General features: G+C 38.8%; 2 protein-coding genes and 1 non-coding gene across 3 annotated transcripts; 2 read left to right on the top strand and 1 right to left on the bottom strand.

Annotated features, from left to right (window-relative positions):
- Positions 1-3,095: 3,095 nt before the first annotated feature.
- Positions 3,096-7,002, top strand: LOC141619296 (DNA ligase 4). Its single transcript, XM_074436323.1, has one exon. It carries the CDS (start codon positions 3,243-3,245, stop codon positions 6,978-6,980), a length of 3,738 nt encoding a protein of 1,245 aa, XP_074292424.1. The 5' UTR covers positions 3,096-3,242; the 3' UTR covers positions 6,981-7,002.
- On the bottom strand, positions 6,983-12,164 carry LOC141619297 (serine--glyoxylate aminotransferase-like). Its single transcript, XM_074436324.1, has 6 exons — positions 11,996-12,164; positions 10,180-10,445; positions 9,519-9,803; positions 8,298-8,664; positions 7,830-8,040; positions 6,983-7,327 (listed from the first exon to the last, which is right to left on the bottom strand). The coding sequence occupies exons 2-6, from the start codon at positions 10,382-10,384 to the stop codon at positions 7,190-7,192; spliced, it is 1,206 nt and encodes a 401-aa protein (XP_074292425.1). The 5' UTR covers positions 10,385-10,445; positions 11,996-12,164; the 3' UTR covers positions 6,983-7,189.
- A 4,833-nt stretch (positions 12,165-16,997) lies between these two features.
- On the top strand, positions 16,998-17,069 carry TRNAT-UGU (transfer RNA threonine (anticodon UGU)). Its single transcript has one exon. It is a non-coding gene; the product is annotated as a tRNA-Thr (tRNA).
- Positions 17,070-20,996: the final 3,927 nt, after the last annotated feature.

Here is a 20,996-nt window from a genome sequence, read left to right as displayed (position 1 = left end):
TTAGGCGGGACAATTTGGGAGATTTCTTATTCTTTTAGTATAAGGGGGATTTTAGGGCGTCTTAATCAATTGTTTGACTTTCTATTTTAAGAATATTTTTGCTGAACAATTGGATCATTAATACTCAATTTGGTCTATTTGTCATCTAATAATTGACTCAATCCTCTTTCCTTAGTTTTGTAGTAAACCAAAGGCAAACAAATGATTAAAATGGGGTATAAAATTTAGTTGTCTTCAACTTAAAACGATTTTAAACGAGATTTTGTATCAATTTGTAGATATGTCAATATAGTCTCTTACTCTCTTGAGTATCAGGATCCATATTACTTGAAAATGGTAGCATGAAAAGTTGTTCTCAACTAGCTACTCATAAAAGAGGCTAATTACTTATGATTAGCAATTAAAATCGAAAATAAAATAAATAAAACGAAGAAATATTGGTTATTGCTCATTGAATTGGAGTACGAGTGTACGGCTACTAAAGCACCTACTCCTTTAGACCGGTGTATAATATACGCAATTTGTCTTCTACAGAACGGATACATCGTTTTACTTCTAAAACGAACTCAAAGGGTAACACATAATGATAATATAAAGATAAAATATTTGCACTTTTGCTTGTCCTCAGACAATTTATTTTAGCAAATTGTAATTATTTAACCGTTTTAATAGTAAAACAGATCACAAAATCTCATTGAAGACGGACGATATCCGTCACAAGCTTGTGATGGATACCATTTCCTCTCACAAAATGTCCATTGAGAGGTGAGTGAGAAGGACATGGGGGGTGCCCCACCTTGTCGTTGTCCCCTCTCCTTTTTTGTGAGAAGTCACAAGCTTGTGACGGGATTAACCCTTCACAAGCAAGACTAGCTGAAAACAGATATATCTCGACTTAAACAAACAATTGTTATAAATTCATAATATAGATAAATCAAAGATGTAGATATGTATGTCGATTTGGCATTTCGAGGGAAGCACGTAGGAGTAAAAGATAGGGATCATTATTATACTACTTGGTCCACCTAGATATGAGATATCAATATTCAATATGGGTTATTTACATTATTTGCATGCTTCTATACGACAAAAATGTCTTATGTTATTTAATTTTCCCTCTACAAATGATTTTTCAACAAATGTGGAAGACACATATTAATTCAATAAAATTAAATAGCTAAAAAGTTTTTGGTATAATTTATTTTATCCACAAATGACCGATGAATAGAGTATTTTTTTTTTTTGGTCTATCGAAACGCGAACTTAGTCGCATTATAATATAGGGGAGGGGGCTTCGAACCTGTGACCTATTATTCACAACATCTCCGTCTTAATCACTAAACTATCGGGATAAGTTTCAGGTGACCAACTTGGTATACCAATTAGAGATTCACAAGTCTTTGTATAACGAGGGTTTATTCATCCTTTTAAACTTGAAACGGAACAAATATTATCGTAATACCGAGCCCTTGACTCCCTTTACAAAATATGAACAGAAAAATAGAATGTGAATTGAGTAAGCAAGCGGTGGTGAATCACGGGTAGTTGAAGAACATTTCTAGGGTGGGCTTGCATTCACGTAATCACATGTGAATCACTATTGTGCTTTTCTTGGTCACTTTGGGCTGCTTTTAGATCTATCGTTGTGAACACTGAACACCATGCACTTTTTTTGTACAAAAGTCTCATTCTCAAAATGCTCCGTACTTTTTGTTGTATCAAAGATTAGGGTAGTGGTCGTAGTACTATAGTAGTAAAACCTAATCCGACCCGTAAATGACCCAAAATTGAATCGAGACTTGACTTGAACAATTATTTTAACCTTGCTCGTTGAATGATTTGACCCATACTTGAGTTGACCGTTACATATTCAGCTGATTCATCCGAGGTGTAAGTCACCCACTCAAACCTAAATCGAATGAGTAATTATTTTTACCAACAAAATCGAAACTTGAGATGAATCAACATGTCTTTACCTAACTAATAAACGATTGAAGTGACCCGATTTGACTCTTTGACACACCAAACTACAAGCAATTTCACTAAAAAAGAAATAAGGTATTCACAGGTGAGACCGTTTACGAAAATATATGCAGTGTAAACCCTATGGACAGTCAACAATGCAATCCTTGGTTGCAGGTGATCCAGCTCCTGCTGCCATATTAATACACACATTCATGATTTATGAGTTTTAAACTTGGTAAACTTGATCCGCCCGAATATTTATTGCTGTAAACTGACCATTTTTTTTATGAAGGATTTAATAATAATATCCTGAGAATAAGCAAAATCCGAATAGCTTGACCTGACCCCGGGCGTACTCATATTAGTAACTCGAAAATAAGTTGACTTGAAGTGAGAACCCAACTTCGTTGACCCATTTATCAAGTTATATAAAAACGGAGTTGCTTTTTTACATACGGACTTTACTCTTTCACATACATTTTTTTCATTAAGTTTCCATATTATAACCTTTCCCTAAATTTAGACTCAATAGGTTTTATACATACATTTTACCCTAAAATTGAATCTAATTGTTCTTAAAACTTGAATTACGATTGATGTAATTACCACAAAATATGTCTGAAAAATCAATAGTACCACAAAATATGTCTGCAAATTCAATAATCCTTTATTTTCTAAGTTGGTGGGTGGAATTTCAATAGCATAGATGGGTTCTAGCTTAGCAGGCGTGATGTTCATCCTAGCAACTTTACAACAATTTTTCCCTAATATCATCCAAGAGTTCCTTAATCATCTCTGGTATAGTCTTGACGCCTTCATTCGTCCTCAGATCCAAATTACTTTCTACGAGTACAATGCCAACTCTTTCAAAACTAGTGAAAACAAAATAGGGTTTATAATTCTTAAGTTCTTCAATTAGGTTGATGGTTGGCGGAAGGCAGGGTGGTTTAGTTGTTGAAGAGAGAAAAAAAAATCAATTGGATGTGAGATGAAAAAATGACAAGGTTAAAATTGTAAATGACGTATGTGATAGAGTAAAATCCGTATGTGAAAAAGCAATACCCATATAAAAATTGTAGGGAAAAAAAATGAAAATTCAAATAAAATACCCAAAATAAGACGACGTCGTATAATCCTTAGAAGAAGAAAACAAAAATCAAATTCGATTGAATTCTCCAGCAAGCTTCTCCAAAGACCTCGAAAACCCTCCCATGGCGGTTTCTCTCTCCTCAACTCCATAACAATCACCACACTTTTTGTCTCTCCTCACCACAATAATGGCAATGGTGGCAACGACGAGCGAATTAAAGTTCAGCGTACTCGTCTCTTTCTTCGACGCCACAAAAAGAGTAAGTGGTTCCGCCAAAAAACGCGCAACATTTCGCAAATTCATCAACACGTTCTGCAAACCACACGATTACTTCTCCGCGATTCGCCTCATCCTTCCTTCGCTTGATCGCGCGCGTGGAAGTTACGGTCTCAAGGAGCAAATGCTCGGAACCTCCATTGTTGACGCGCTCGGAATGTCACGTGACTCCGAGGACGCGAAAAAGTTGATTGGTTGGCGAAGAGGAGGTTCTAAAGTCGCCGGAGATTCCGCCGGAAACTTCTCCGCTGTCGCCGCCGTAGAAGTTCTTCAACGCCGGCAGAATTCCGTCTCCGGCGGACTCACTGTCAGCGAACTGAACGATCTCCTCGACCGCCTCGCGGCGGCGGAGGATCGTCAAGGTAAGAGTAATGTTCTCGGCGAATTAATTCGCAAAACCAATTGGCAAGAGATGAAGTGGATAATTATGATTATATTGAAAGATTTGAAATTAGGTATTAGTGAGAAAATCATTTTTAATGAATTTCATCCTGATGCTGAAGATTTATTCAATGTTACTTGTGATTTACGCTTTGTTTGTGAGAAATTGTGTGACAGGAAGGTGAGACATAAGCGGCAGGATATCGAGGTTGGGAAGGCGGTCCGGCCGCAGCTGGCATTGCGTGTTATGAGCCTTGCTGCGGCGTGGAAGCGGTTTCAGGGTAAGGAGGTTGTTGCAGAGTGTAAGTTTGACGGTGAAAGGATTCAGATTCATAAGAATGGTGATGTTGTGAGATATTTTAGTCGGAATTTCTTTAGTCATACTGAATATGAATCTGGTATGAATGATGTGATTGTTGGGAATGTGTTGAGTGAAAGGTGTATACTTGATGGGGAATTGACTGTTTGGGATAAAGGGAGTAATTGTTTTGCGAGTTTTGGGGCGAATCAGAGTGTTGCTAAGTCGATGAGGGAAGGACGGTTGGATGGTGATAGACATTTGTGTTATGTTGTGTATGATTTGTTGTATGTTGAGGATACGAGCGTGATTCATCAGACTTTGAAAGAGCGACAGGAGTTGATGAGGAAGTTTGTGAGGCCGGTTAAGGGTCGGTTGGAAGTGTTGTTGCCTAGTGGGGAGCCTTGTTCGTCAGTTATTGTGAAACACGTGGATGAAGTCGAGAGGTTTTTTAAGGAGATGGTTGATAATAGGGAAGAGGGAGTTATTTTGAAGGATCTTGGGTCGAAGTGGGAGCCGGGAGATAGGGGTGGGAAGTGGATTAAATTGAAGCCGGATTACATTAATGCTGGGTCTGATTTAGATGTTTTGATCATTGGCGGGTATTATGGGACTGGTCGTCGTGGAGGGAGTGTAGCACAGTTTTTGGTGGGTCTTGCGGAGAGGTCGTCTCCAAATACTTATCCTAGGAGGTTCATGTCTTTCTGTAAGGTTGGTACAGGTCTTAAAGACGAGGAACTTGATGAGTTGGTCATGAAATTGAAACCGTATTTTAGAAAGTATGAGTACCCTAAGAAGTCACCACCTAGCTTTTACCAAGTTACAAATAACTCGAAAGAAAGACCTGATGTTTGGGTAGAAAGCCCTGAGAAGTCGATTATCGTGTCAATTACTAGTGATATTCGTACTATAGAGACTGATGCGTTTGCTGCACCTTACGGTTTGAGGTTTCCTAGAATAGACCGGGTGAGGTATGACAAGCCTTGGCATGAGTGCCTTGATGTTCAGTCTTTTGTTGAGTTGGTGCAGTCGAGTAATGGGACGATACAAAGAGGAGGTGATAATGAAGGGACGGAAGTTGGTAAACCGAAACGCACGAGAAAAGGTGAAGGGAGGAAGAAACTCTCCCTTACCGTTCCTTCTCATTTTGCCCGCACCGATGTTTCTGGCGTGAAAGGAGAATCGAGCGTATTCTCAAAAATGGTGTTTCACTTTGTCAATGTGCCCGCTGGTCATTCCTCGGGTTCACTGCACACTCTAGTTGTTGAGAATGGAGGCACTTTCTCCATGAATTTGAACGACACGGTGACTCATTGTATTGGGGCAGAGAGTAAAGGGATCAAGTATGAGGCAGCAAAACGTCGAGGCCGTGATGTCATCCACTACTCTTGGTTTTTAGACTGCTGTTCAAAGAAGCAGCTTCTCCCATTAAGGCCGAATCACTTTATCAACCTCTCAGATACTTCAAGGAAGAAGTTACAGGAAGAGATTGATGAATTCTCCGACTCTTACTTTTGGGACATTAATGTTGCAGAGCTGAAGCAAATTCTGTGTGATGTAAATACGTCAAAAGATGGAAAAATTATCGACTATTACAAGAAAAAGTATTGTCCTCGTGACAAATGGTGCTGTTTCCATGGCTGCCGAGTATATTTCCACCTGGTTGACAAGCGCCCCTCTTCTGAATGGGATGTTTTTCTGAGAGTTGCCACGAGGCGAATGAAAGTTGATGTTTCTGTCGGAGGGGGGAAAGTTGTTGAAAACCCGTCTGATGCTACGCATATAGTAGTCGTGTCATTGCCAGGGCGCGACCCGGATTTTGATACTTTGTTGCAGAGTTTCCCAGAAGACAAGAAACGGCTTTTGCGGTTGAAAAGGATTCATGTTGTTAGGTGCCAATGGTTGGAGGACTGTTTCGAGAAAGGGCAGAAATTGCCGGAATTGGTATATAACCTGAAGCCTGATACAATGGAAGAATCATCCTCGAGTGACGAGGAATGTGAAAATGATATTAACAAGGAAAGACTCTCGGCTTCTCCGGTTCATGAAGAACCTGATCCTCCCAAGAGATCAAAGACGGTTGCTCATGTTAGAGAACCCAGAAGAAAACGTGGGAGACCCGCTGCTGTTATTAAACCGCTGAAACCAAAAAGAGCCAGAGTTGGTAAAAGGCCTGCTAAATTGCAGGAAGTTGCGTCCGATGATGAATTCAGTGAGCAAGAGCGTCCCATACAACCGAGAGTGAGCGCTGAACTTGACCAAATCAAACCTCAAAGACCAAAAAGAAATAGTGTTCGAAAGAGGCCTGCTGTATTACAGGAATTTGAGTCTGATGACGAATTCAGTGACCAAGAGCATCATGTACAACCAAGAGCGAGCCGTGAACTTGGCCTGAAAGGAAAATCAGCCGTCAAGAAAACTGCAACAACCAAAAGGGCTAGAGGTGGAAAGAGGGCTGCTAAATTACTGGGAATCTCTTCTGATGATGAGAATAGCGAGAAAGACGTTCGCCCTGAATCTGCCATGGATGGCGATGTTTCTCCGAGAAGCGACCCTCATGAGAAGTCTATTATGCAAGAGGCTAATACTTCGGAGAAATATGATTCTGGAACAGATAGTACTGTACTGGGATCAAAACCAGTTACTTTGGAAAGGAACGTGGAGTACAAACGAGAAGAGCCAAAGCTCAGACATGACGAGATAAAGCACGGTTTAGACAATGCAGAAAAAAGCACGGAATTATCGACTAAACTGAAATCGGAAGAAACTGATGATCCAGCTCAAGCTATGTTACGGAATTTGATTCCGAGCCTTGGTAAGACGGCTCAACCTCCAACCCCTGTTTCCGAAGACGAGGATTTACCCACAAAAACTCCGAAAGAGGGCAGTTCTTCAGCACCAAAGGGAGAAACAGTTAAGAAGAAGAAAGTTAGTTACAAAGATCTTGTAAACCAGTTTCTTAAGAATTAGTGTGATGTAAAGTAACTTCATATCTACTGGTTTTATGATTAAATGAAGCCAAATGACTTTTAATCAAACGATATTTGATTCGATTACAAAGTTTTCTTATATAGAGTAGTGCAATATAGCCATGGAAGTCCAGGAGGGCCTCGAAAGAGTATAGGCAGCAAATGCCGAAATATTACACATTTTTACAGGAGATGAGGAAACTAAGTACATCAGATCCTAGAAGCGATCATTGGCGTGGAGTTCTGGAGGTATCCACAGGCAGCTGCAACCCCGCTTCCCAGCTTGACGGGGTATCCCACGTCCTTGAGTATCATTTCCACACCAGCTAAACATCCCAGCAATTGCAACTACAATTGGAAACAAATCATGTTATTCATGTCCGAAAATGAGAGCCGTAAGGTTTCCATAGATGGCGGGCGAGGGGGGTCGGGGTCAATTGTACACAATCTTGTCTTTATATTAAAAACACAAAGAGACGGGTTCAGATGACTCTTCACGAAAACTGCTGAGAACGGAAATTGCCTTTATATATATATATATTTTTTTTTGATAGTAGAAATTGCCTTTATTTTTTTTTGTGTTGACCAGGAGTATCCCCTATCGACGGGTTGACCCCTCCCAAGTTTGACTTTTTCATTCGCAAGAGTCAGGAATCGAACCCCTGACCACTTGTTTAAAAGATGAGAGCCCTTACCACTCACACCAGCCAACTTTGGTAGAAATTGCCTTTATATTAAAAACACAATGTGAAAAGAAATGTAGGCTCTTTTAGGGGATAAAAACAACTGTAGCTATTTCATAACAGAAAGAAAAGGGCAGAAGGCCAGTAGACATGGAAATTGTATGTACCTCATTCAAGTTACCAAGATGCCCTATTCTGAAAACCTTGCCAGCGACTTTGTTGAGACCGAGGCCTAAGCTTAAATTATATCTCTTCCATGCCCTCTTTACAATCTCGGCGCTGTCAATGTATGGAGGGATGACAACTGCAGTAACAGTGTCACTGAACCATTCTTCCTTCTGTGCACAATTCTTCAAACCCCATGCCTCTACTGCAAGTCTGCATCTCAACAACATGAGTTCACTATGTTAAATTATAATACCTCCATCAGCAAGTTTTACGTTATACGGAGTATTATCCTAGAGTCAGATTCAGAAAAACTGGGGGCGGTTTTAAGGCTTATGGGCGAGTTTTTAACTGTGGGATTTCAAAAACTCGACTGAAACATCATCTTTTAGTAATATTCATGTATAGGATCTCAAATATACAGTCCTACAGTTTCTCACTTTTATCGAAAGTGGTATAGAAATACTTGCCTGGTTGCCTTAGCAAGGCGGCCATGCCTGGCAATGACATTGTCAAGGCCTTCCTCAAAAATGAGATCCAAAGCAGCTCTGAGCCCATAAAGTAGTTGTATGGAAGGAGTGTATGGCCAATATGTCCCCATTTTGTAGAACTTCAAGTAATCATTCCAGTCAAAGAAAACTCTGACTGATTTGGCAGTCTTGGTCGCCTCAAGTGCTTTAGCGCTTGCACAAACAATCCCCATCCCAGTCGGAAGAGAAAGAGCTTTCTGAGACCCTGTCAAAGCGACATCCACTCCCCATTCATCCATGCGGAAGTCAAGAGCACAGATTGATGAAACACCGTCGACTAGGAGGAGTGCAGGGTGATTGTAGTGATCTGACAGCAAAGCCACCCATCAGAAACATTATCCAGATGATTAGTCTCCTACGACTTTACGAGACAGTTTTGTCAATGTTTCAGAGTAATCCATATAGAATGATCGCTATTTCACGGTCTCATTTTAAATGTAATGTGAGACCAACACGGTTCAATTTGAATCTTCACCTATACACCCATTTAAAAAAAGGGCAGCCTGGTGCACGATGGCGTTCCTGCTAGGCGAGGGTCCGGGGAAGGGTCCCACCACAATGGTGTAATTGGGGCAAGCCTTCCCTTGCCATTTTGGCAAGAGGCCGCTCCAAGGACTTGAACCGTGACCTCACGGTCACAAAGCAACACCTTAACCGGTGCGCCAAGGCTCCCCTTCTTCACCTATAAACCCATTAATCAACTAAAAATAAAATCAACGAATTATTACTCACATGAGTCAGTCTCGTGATAAGAATTCTCAAATGAGATTTTGTGTTATATAGCAACCAAGAATATGACTCTGAGTTTCACAGGTAAATCAGAATTCAGTACTCAGAAAATCTTTCTGGTTTACTACGAATTATATGGTGCCAACTTTGACAAGCTCTCCTAATCAAGTATTCAAAATCTACGGTGGAAAATTCAGATTAGGTTTCAGGTATAATGACACAAAAAAGTAGAAGTCGTCATTTTTTTTTTTTTTTTTTTTTGATAAGGTAAGAAAACTAGATTGATCCTCTGGGATAGGACCAACCTATCTCATCCTTTCGAATGGGATAGGACCAACCTATCTCATCCTTTCGAATGAGAGAGGTAAGTCATATTCTTGTTGATCATAAATAGTCCATCATATAAGCATCACATGACAGATGAAAAATTACCCAAAATCCTCCTGACAGTGGCTAAATTGTTGGTAACACCAGTGGCAGTCTCATTGTGAACAATGCAGATAGCCTTAATAGTATGTGAAGTATCAGCTGCCAATTTTGATGCCATGACTTCAAGGTTGGCACCATGTCCCCATTCGCTCTCTACAACGTCAACATTGAAGCCAAGGCGTTGCTGCTGATCAATCCACAACAAACTAAACTGCCCTATCAGGAAGGATATAGTTCGGTCTCCAGGTGATAGTGTGTTTGTCAAGGCACTTTCCCATGCACCAGTACCTAGAAAAGGCATTTTCTGATCACTCAACTGAATAAAGTCAATACTACAGAGCAGTTATCAATATTATAAACATCAAAAGGATCAAGATGTTCCTGGTTGATCCATCTGTGTTAAGGCTAGTCATGCCCCAAAAAGTTGAAATTTCCCCCCAAAAATTGTTCTCCGTAAAAGCTAGTAATGCCTGGTTGTAAGTTTGTAACTTAACATAAGACGGTGTACAAACATATGACGGTGTTACCTAATTATCTTAGGCCAATTTAGAAAACATCATGATTCAGTTTTTCTGAAACCAATTTTATGTTGCTGCTATTGCGTTAACACGTTGCTGACATTAAATTGAAAATCAACATAGAAGACGACCAAGTAGAGTTGTACCTGTTGTAGGGATGATAAAAGGGGTTCCAGTGGTAGTTTTGAAGATCTTTTTGACATCTTCAAGAAGAGTTTTGGTCAGTGCAGGTATAGCAGGAGACCGATAATCTTCATTGTTTCGATTCATGGCTCGAATGACAGGTTCCGGGATATTGACAGGCCCTGGAACAAACAAGTGATTCCTCCCTGGTCCATAAACATAGTCCATCTTTCCCCTTGAATGATCACCGGATATGTTAAATTGAGTATCTACACCAGCAGCTCCTTAGCTGCAAAATACAGACACAATATAGATTCGTCATTGCAAAGAAATTATATTGATGACCCATTTCAGGTTGTGCATAAAGCCACTGATAAAAATGTTCAAAAACCCAATAATATCATCAACAAAAATATTTCGACGACTGATATTCTTCAGTGTGATTCGAATGCGTTTGACTGTTTAAGTCTACACAACTACACCAGTGTCCAGTAAGACTACAACTCTTCTGGGATTGCATAAAATCCTTCAGAAACAGATAACTTCTTCCTAAACTAGGAGTATTCATTCAGCACAAATTTGAACGGAAGAAATGAACAGTTATTGAAGAAATTGACTGGCATATGAGCACAATAATTAATAATTAGAAGTGCCACAGTTGAAAAAAAAGGATGAACTTATTCTAGTTAGTTACTTGGCATCACAGGAAACAAAGGTTATGGCATGTTCAGATCATCCAATTTACCAAGGAATGAGATCAAATGACTCCACATAATAATAAACGGAAACGTAAAAATGACATTTTTGACTTTGAATCTTATATCACTTGGTAGTTGGCAGTTGGCACCACATGATGCAAGTCCACATGCTGTTTTTACTCTCTCTATAAGGTAAACAGAGATTTTGGGTAGGGAATCAACATATATGCCTCTTTACTACTCCCTCTGGCTTTTATTTTTCTTCCCGTTTCGTATTATAATGAAATGGGAAGAAAACAGCAAGCCGGAGGGAGTATTAACTATGACTATATCCCAAAATTATGCAAAATTTTCTCGCATAAATGATGACCGAAATTCTCTTTCATCATTATACTCCATTTTTTCTGCCTCAAAGGAGCCAAAGAATTGTAATTCTTTGGTTTTATATTATGATAGAATAAAGAAAAATGACTCACTAAACTATAAAGTACTATGTAGTAGTCAATCATTGCATATCTCTGACGCGTTTTTGAGTCCAGGTCATGTAGAAGTAGCCTAGAAGTGGGACAACTTACTAACACATGCATAGGATTAAATCTCGGTTATCGCAATCCAATCTGACTTAATGATGACAATATGGCCTCAAAGTAATGCAAATTCCGGTCATGGTGACCTTCAAATATTTTACAAATTGGTCCTGATTTTGTGTTATGGTCCTTATTTAATACCATGAACACCAAGTCAAGGCTCCAACCCTCAACCCCACAACTTGCGGGAGCCTTTGAGACACTTGGGTAATATTGTAAATATACTACATCTTTCAAGTACTAGTTATGCATATGTGAGATAGCTTCATGTCAACATCTGATTTGAAGGTTGCAACCTTACTCTATGTCCTACCTTCACGCTTCATAATATTTCATGGATGTAACAGTTGACTTAGTTCTTATACAGTACTAGTAGATGGACTTGGCTCATAAAGTCTCAACTAAAATTATTACTAGTACTGGCAAGTAGCAAAATAAATTATATACAGTGGCAGAACCAAGCAGGGGCACTCGCGCCTCGGAACAATAACATAAATCCTGGTTCCGCTACTATTTATTATATATGACAACAATAATAAAAAGGAGATGATTACCGGAGTGAGAAAGTTGCAGATGAAGAGGACTGATTTGAAGCCACCTTATTAAGAAAGAAAAGTTGACTATGATTAAAAAAGAACAGTGAAACTTTAAAAGAAATGGAAAAGAAGGGAAATTAGAAACACCCCTGAATTACAGATAACATGATCAACTTTTGCTTTTATATCAAAATTTAATGAGACAAAACACACATTTAATACTACGTGGCAGATAAGGATCCTACCTTGTATGGCCAAGAATTGATACATCAGCTCCAACTCATTTGGAGATCAAACAGATATTAAGATGGTGAAATTGATATTAACCTGTTCATAATACAATTTAGAGTAAGTCTTGCTTAAAACGGGTCGGATTTTAAGACGGGTAGTTGTGTGAGAGGAAATGGGTAGAGGGGACAAAGGTGGGACCCTCCATGTGCTTCTCCACTCACCCTAAATGGGTATTTTGTGAGAGAATATGGTATCCGTCTTATTAATAAGACGGATACCCTTGGTCTGAAATAAGAATTGGGGTACAATTTAAGTTAAGCTTTCGAAATAATAAATAAACGATATTAAAAGCAATGAAAATGTTACTCTGTATTTATATTACGATCTTTGCCTACTAATCAGGTCGAAGTATAGCTCTTCCGCTGTTATATTGACCTTTACGCCTCATTTTAATTAAATAACTTCTCGTGGTAGGTTAATATATCACGCATTCACGCCTAAAGTATTTCTTTGTTGGTTAAAAACTGCCTAATAACACGGTCCATCTCGAAAACGGCCCAGATCAGATTAAGGTAATTCAGATTATTCATGACAATTTGTTGATAGTACTAGATGACTCAAATGGCAACTTGGTATATAAAAGGGCGATCCCATAAACATGGTATTAAATCTTGATTTTGTCACGGTCGCACTATCAGTTATCACAGCCTAATCTCGCTAAATGGGATCAATATTGCTTCAAAATGCTGTAAAATGAGGTCACGTTAAAACTCCAAAACCTTTATATCTCGTTTGCTTATTGGTGTCGTGGCCGATTTTTAAAACTCTGCCTAGAAGAAACAAAGCTAAAGATCAAGGAGGCCTAAGCCTATATAGAAATATCCTAATAATATTTTTTGACAATTTTATAAATCCTAATCAACAAAAACTGGAATCTTTTTATAGGGCTGAGAAAGCCAAATAAAAGATAACAGGATAATGAGCTATCAACCACAAAATTCCTTTGGCCAATGCCACTGTCATTTTGGTCCAGTTTGTTTTCCTAAGATGTAACCTTCCTAATATTGTTCTCTTCCTCCATCTTCGAATTTTTGTACCTATTAGGGGAAGGGAAAACAAACCAAACCTGGGACGTGTGTCAACCGTGAACATACATTTATATCTCCATTATAACAACGCCGAAAATGAAAATACCAAAGCATCTGCTTTATTTCAGCTAGCCTAGTTGGTAAAGTGTTGACACGCTGCAAAATATATGAATCAAAACCCTCCTACGACTCATTGCCGTATACTCAGGAAAATTAAGAAGAGATATTTTGGATGGAATGAACAATAGAACACAAACTATAAAAGAAGGTAAAAAGAGATTATTACAGCAAACCTTGATCAACCAGCCATATGGTAACAGTCCAGAAAAAGGCACTGATAAGTGTAATTCCTTGCGCCGCACATACTGACATCCAGAACCAAAATATACCATCAGCTTTCACGGCAAGAACACCGCATAGAGAACCAAAATATACTACTCCGTATCAGCTCTAACAGCAGGAACATCAAAGTAAGGCTGAATTCCAGACTCTATAAGCCTCAGGCTGAGGAAAACATTCTCAGGCCTCGGCTAACTTTATCATATTACAGGAAAAAATATGCATTTCACAGATCGTTTCAAAACCAAGAAATCGAAGAAAAGTAGTAATATCTAGAATGAAGAACAGATTAACTGAATGAACAGGTACCTGATCAGTGCTGCGTTCGTACTAACCAGTCCAATCACCTGCGACAAAGTATCAAATTAGCAACTTGATCAAAGCAAAATGATAAGACAGAGAGTTTGGATACTGGTAACATAAAACCAGAAATTCTGAATGATTGACAAGTAGATTTACGGAGACTGGAAAAAAAATAAAGGGCTACTGGATAAACCAGTGCAATCAGTCTTGTATATTTCGAGATATACGTCTTTCATAAACTATTGATCAAAACTCAAAATAATTACAAGTTACTTTCTGACCAAAACTTAAATAACAAAGCTGCAGGCTGTGTACCCTTCCAGAGAAACAAGTACAAAAGTCACCGTTATGGGCGACTTACAAAGCAAGTTGGTAAGCAATCTCAACATGTCTTCTCTATGTCAACTGTGTTTCCAAGAAGATTCTTCGCTTGCCATCAGCTAGTAAATTCAACAGGTTTAGCAAAACTAAAGTATCACTTCTTGAGTCGTCTTCATCACCAACCATGCCGCCAACCGTCAAGTTTGAACTATCTCATAGCCATAGGCAGCATAAATCACCAATTTCTACCAGGAAAAAACAAGGGTTTAACATTGCTTGTCTCGTCACCAGAGAAATATTCTTACTTACACCCACGAGCTAAAAACGTAAAATCTAAAGATAGTTAAAACGTAAAAAAATACCTCATTCCCCCGCAGTGGAACAACTACCTTACGCCAGATGAGAAACCTTGTCTCCGGAAAGGGGCCTGAGAGCCTCTAATAAAGCATCCATCCCAGGTTTCTTCCTTCATTTCGCTGCTTCACAGTCGACAAGGTTATGTGTTTAAAACTTTAATCCAGCAGTTCGAAACAATATAGTTTTTTGCCCATTCAGCATTGCTGACTGGCGGCAACAACTGAAGAACAGAAAATAAATGGCAACATTGGTCCTTTAACGACATGTAGCTCATAGCAGATTCAAGCGACTTCTTGCTTACAAAGTTTGCAGCCTTTCCTGCAGTCTTCTTGACCTCCAACTTCTTTCCCTTTCACTATTATGTCATTTACATCCATGCTTAAAAGTCTCCTTTCGCTTTCCTGTTTATTCTCTTCCTTGAATACTTAACCCCAGACTTCATGATCACATAGTACACCTTTTCAAATAAGATAGTGCTCAAATAACAACAAGTTTCTCCAAGTAAACACCAGGAAACTAGAATAATGTTTCAATTCTCAAAGAGAAAAATAACTCTTTCAACTAGCATGAAAGTAGATTATATCCTTTGCCTGTAAATAATCTTGTGAGCTGTAAGAGCTCTCGTCTCTTAGTCAAGTGCTGAGAGGTTTGATGACTCACAGTTGCGCCTTAAGGGTCTACTTATAATAACATGTCGAGAGAGCATGACAACACCAGAATGAAAATCATCAGTTACTAGAGCATTTAAATGTTCCATAGACTGATGTCGCAACTCAACCTTAGTACTGCCAACAAGTGACGAGTCTCTGAAACTGAAACCCTCTGCGAGACATATACTCCACTAACATGTCCGAATTTCACCATCTGCATAATAAAGAACAAGATTCAATGTTACAATAACATATCCTATCGAACCCTTAAAGCCTACATGTATACATTATTTAGCTAAAACACGTAGGAGCATATCAAATAACGAACATCCCTACATTGACAGCTTTGACAGAAAGAAGTCGCAAAATTACTCAAACCCACTGGTCTACTCTCACACATTTGGGAAGTTGCAGGCTCCATATCATGGCCACCGTTAATTAGCATCCACCTCAATCTACGACTCATTATATTTGGCTCGGCAGCTCACCATAACTTTCGATAATGCACATCACCTTCTTCTCAAAATCACTTCAATTGAATTCAAGTCTATGTATATTCGACTATGTACTCAATTTCCGATACTTCAACATGTTTCATGTCATGTGTGCTGTCAATTGGAGTCTCCGACACAACACGACTCTTAGACACTTCATTTTAGTCCAAAATGACAATTTTGTAGAAAATAATCGTATCTGACACTCTGACATCGTGTCATGTTCTTTATTATTTACAAAAATTTCTTCTTAGCATCCGAGTCAGAGTAACATAGGGCAGTTCACAAAATGAGTCATCCATACGGATAGCTCTACCAGTGACCGTTTTAGTCAAATAATTCCAAAACCATGTCATCATCATTTACAAAAATGTAGCTCCTAATTTTATGGCGAAATATAACACAATAATTATCGTGTAAGACCGTTGTAAGACGTACTACGGTCGTACACTGCCTTGCACACCTTATTTAATTATAACACCCGTAGTAATTGAGATGCATGAGCATTCCAAGGTCATTGTACGACATACAACGGTCTTACACAATAATTAGTTGCGATTAGCACACGTAAAATTAACCTTAAAAAAATAACTAAACAGAAACACAATTAATTAAGCAAATGCAAAAAAAATAATGGCGAACAATTACAAAATGACTGAAAATGCAGTTCTAAAGACGAAAAATATACAATTAAATTGCGACGCATCGAACAAATGAATTAAAATTAGCTTGATAAATATAAACCCTAACAATTGAAATCCAAACGAATTGAACATCTAATTAACATAAAATACAAGATGATTATTCACTAAACTGTGATTAAGAGCTCACCGATCAAATTTAGTTGATGAATTTTCAAGTTTTCATGCTGATTTTCCCGCCATGCCGTTTGTTTTCCAGAAGGGAGGGGAAATTGGACGATTGATGATTGTAAAACGACGACGCTTAGTGATCCATACTAGACCTACTCTTGGACTTGTGCGATAAACCAGCCTCGAGCGGAAATCGGATAGTCGTTAAAAATGATTTAATACTTTTTTACGGGTGCAAAATTTGAACAGCTTATTTATGTCGCATGTGAGAATCGATACCACAACTTCTTGCTAACTCTTGTTCTCAAGTTTTTATTTACACAACACAGGTTTATTGTACAACAAAATAACAAATGCCTTTACCCACTAAAGTGATTATACGTATTCCGATTTAAATATTAATAGTTAAATAACTTGGAGCAAAAGCCCGTATAGCTCAGTGGTAGAGCGTCAGTCTTGTAAACTGAAGGTCTGTAGTTCGATCCTGCATGTGGGCATTTTTTCGTTTTAATTTTTTTTTTTTTTTTTTTTTAAAATGTCGGATATTATTAAACTGCGCTTAATTTCGTCTAACAACTAACAAACTCATACAATAATTTGTGAAATTGTGAACATATGTTAGTATACACATAATGACATAGGCCCTGTTCTTTTTTATTTTTTCATTTCAATATTTTTTTCTTTGATCTGATTGTGCTTGATTGGACTATTGTATCCTATAGATCAGTAAATTTCTTTTTTTTTTTTAAATGTCGGATATTATTAAACTGCGCTTAATTTCGTCTAACAACTAACAAACTCATACAATAATTTGTGAAATTGTGAACATATGTTAGTATACACATAATGACATAGGCCCTGTTCTTTTCGACTTGAAATAAGCGGACCTTAAATCTAATCTCTCTTGTAAAATGTTATAGTCATGAGTCCTGCTCGTGAATTTCTTGACGTGATATTAGAGTCATATGACTAATAAAAAGTTCCGGGTTCAAATTTCATCGCCCCCCACCCCAATATTAGAGCATTTTTGGCCTCGATTCTCAAAAATGAGTTTTTGTTTTTCAAGCTTAATTTTTCAAAAGTGTTTTTCAAAAGCAGAAACAACAAATAGCTGCTTCTATTTCTATGGGCAAAAATATGGATTTTTAGCTTTTGAGAATTTTTGTTTAACTTTTAGAAAATTATGTGTTTGGCCAAAAAGTGTTTTTGAGTCCAAAATCACTTTTGCAAACTAGGTCAAACACACACTTAGTTGTTATTAGAGAATCTGATTCTCTTCCAACTTCATTTATTTGCTCAAATAATTGATGGAGATTCTCTTCGTCTTCTTTTCTTATTATTCACACAAAAACAGAATTAAAGTTGTTCATCGTCATCGTCTTATCAGGATCTGATGTTCTGATAACAATTAATCGTACAATTTCCATTCATCTATAAATAACCCTTCACGTTTTTCATAAACATTCATATAAATTCACTCATTTTCGCTACAAATTTCTGTAATCCAAAGTCCTAAGATAGGTAAGTATGGAGTCACTGCTTGAGTAGACAGACCTTGCATCGTTCACACTCTCTTCTTGAGTGCTGGAGTGGGTAGATTAAAAAACGTTGTAGCGGCCTTCATCGCTTTTTGATTTACCCCCTCTACACGCAAGAGAGTGTCTCCTCGTGAAATAATGGTGGTGGGCGAGCAAGCGGAGTCAATGGTTGGGTCGGTGGTTGTGGTGGTGGTGGCTAATGTCTCTTATTGGAACCGTCGTATAGGACGGTCCTATAAAAGAGTAACTGATTAAATTTTGCTTCCTTAATATTTCAAGTAAATTGCTTTGTCATGATGGTTAACTCTTCACTCTTTCAAGAAGCACAAATTCTCATTATAGACGGACACTATCCGTCTATATGTATAGACGGATACCACTTTCCCTCACAAAATACCCATTTGCCATAAAGTGGAAAGCACATGGGGGTGCGCTACCTTGTCCCCCCTACCCATTTTATTAGAGGTCTTTACCCGTCTGTTCGCCCCACCCGTCTATACCAAGATCTACCGTTCAAGAAGTTGGGTGGGTTCGATCCGCGTTAACACTACCAAAACTTGAAAAATGTCACTAGGCATAACCTGAACAAAGGCGGTAAGGAATACAATGACACACCGTAACACTACCAAATGTGTTGACATAAATGCACAATGATAAAAAAAATATTAGTAGTACAACGTAACTAATGTTCTAAATTGGGCTCCTAAAATTGCTAGTCCCAGCGTCTGCTGGAGTACTCATAATATTCGATTGCACTCAATTCCTATGTTACTCCGACACTTTACTTTTTTTTTTTTTTTTTTTTGATGACGAGGGGGTTGAGTCCTCTCCGGGCCCATGCATTCCCGCACCACCACATGGACCATGTAAGTCACCCCCTTCGGAGGCTTTAGTGGCCAAGTGATCATCGCCTCAGCTGGTAGTCGAACCTGAGACCTCTCAACTCCTGCATTTCTGCAAGCTTCAAGGTTTAACCCAGCTACCACTAGACTAACACCACTTGGTTCACTTCACTTTAGTTGTACGTCGCGTGTCAGTACATCGATCTTAGACGATAACTTGTCCAGAATAGCACACCTAAATCTAACATAAACAACTAACTAAACAAAAGAACACAATTAATTAACCAAATACTCAAAATTATATGCACATACCCCAAAATTAATAGCGAACTATCACAAAATAAATGAAAATGAAATCATAGACGAAAAAATATACAATTAAATTGCGACGAATCAAACAAACTTTGGTAAATTTAAACCCTAACGATTCAAATCGAACGAATTGAACATCTAATTAAAATAAAACATAAGATGATTATTCGCTAAATTGTGATTAACAGCTCACCGATCAAAATTAGTAGGATCAATTTTCAAGTTTTCATGCTGATTTTCCCGCCATGCCGTTTGTTTCACGAAGGAGAGAGGGCAGTTTGACGAAAATTGATGGATCACTAAACGACGTCGCTCGGTGATCCTAAAACATGCTTTTTTTATTTTTTTGGGATATTCTCTCGTGTACCCCCTTAACTTTTTTATTTTTTAAGATGTACCCCTCGTTTCTTGCAAAAAAACTTTGATCGTCAATAGCTCTTGGTTACAAGTTCAGAATACGATAAACTTTTTTTCCAACTTGACCGTCTTTTAAGAGGTCCTCAGTTTGCAAAAGAATTCACCGATACCTCAACTCGTAGTCGGGAATTATGGTCGGTCAAAGTTTATTCGTTAAAAAAGTTTTGACCAACCATAACTACTGGCTACGAGTTCAAAAAGCGGTGAATTTTTTTTTTTCAAATTCAAGGCTTTGACGAGATAATTGGTTTGAAAAAAAAATTATCGTTTTCTGAACTTCTAACAGAGAATTATTGTCGGTCAAAGTTTTTTTGTGAAAAACTAGGGGTACACCTTAGAAAACGAAAAAGTTGAGGGGTACACGAGAGAATATCCCTATTCTTTTTTTGTTTGTTGCATACTGTGGGATTTGATGAGTAGGTGGATTATAATCCGATGCATTACCACCAATTGTATAGTTTCTGAGAATATGATGGGGCATATTCTGCACCGCTGACCAAGTCAACACACTGAGCAAGGTCAAAGATATCCACAGCAAGTCAACGACTTAGATAGCCTAGCCGATGCATCCCATCGGCCTGCCACCCGGGTCTCGGCGTGACAACCTCGCCACCGGGACACACATCCGCGTACTCATATCCAAGACCCCTCGGCGGCGAGTCAACATTGTCCGCCGGCCTGCCATAGGTCCCTCGGCCGAGGGGTAGATCAGTCTTTCCACCTGCTAGCCACTTGGCCACTTGGCCACTACGTGACAAAAGGTGAAAGTCTATAAATACTCCTCAACCTTCATTGAGGAAAGCATCTCACAATTATAACCTAAATACACTATTCATCTGGTAATATCTCCCTTATCTCTCTACAATACGCATCTAGCCAAGTAACACAAATTAATCCTTCAAGTTTACCGACTTGAGCGTCGGAGTGAGTACGCTTGGCACACACCAAGCCCTCGCCTGCTTCATTGTTGCGGGAGAGGCCGAGTGGGACGATAGGAGCAAGAAGGATTCAGCTCAAGACATTATTCTACAAGCCACGGGTGGTAACTAATCACTGCTCCGGAATTACACCCGGAACAATTGGCGCCGTCTGTGGGAAAAGACACTAGAAGCTAGTCACATTCATTCCCAAAACAAAAAAAAAAAACAACAAAAACCCACCCAAAAAGCTAAGAAAATGTCGAAACAAAGAAGAGGTGTTCGTAAATCGACGAGCCCCTCCACCCGGATGATACCTTCAACAATTCGAGTCGAGCGACCCTCCACCGGCGGAGTAATCCAACCGGAGTTCGGGATGCCGATAATGCCGATACGCT

This window comes from Silene latifolia, chromosome X, assembly GCF_048544455.1.
Source record: "Silene latifolia isolate original U9 population chromosome X, ASM4854445v1, whole genome shotgun sequence".
Classification (NCBI taxonomy): Eukaryota; Viridiplantae; Streptophyta; class Magnoliopsida; order Caryophyllales; family Caryophyllaceae; genus Silene; species Silene latifolia.
The sequence above is the reverse complement of the archived record's forward strand: the minus strand, read 5'-3'. Positions and strand labels throughout refer to the sequence as shown.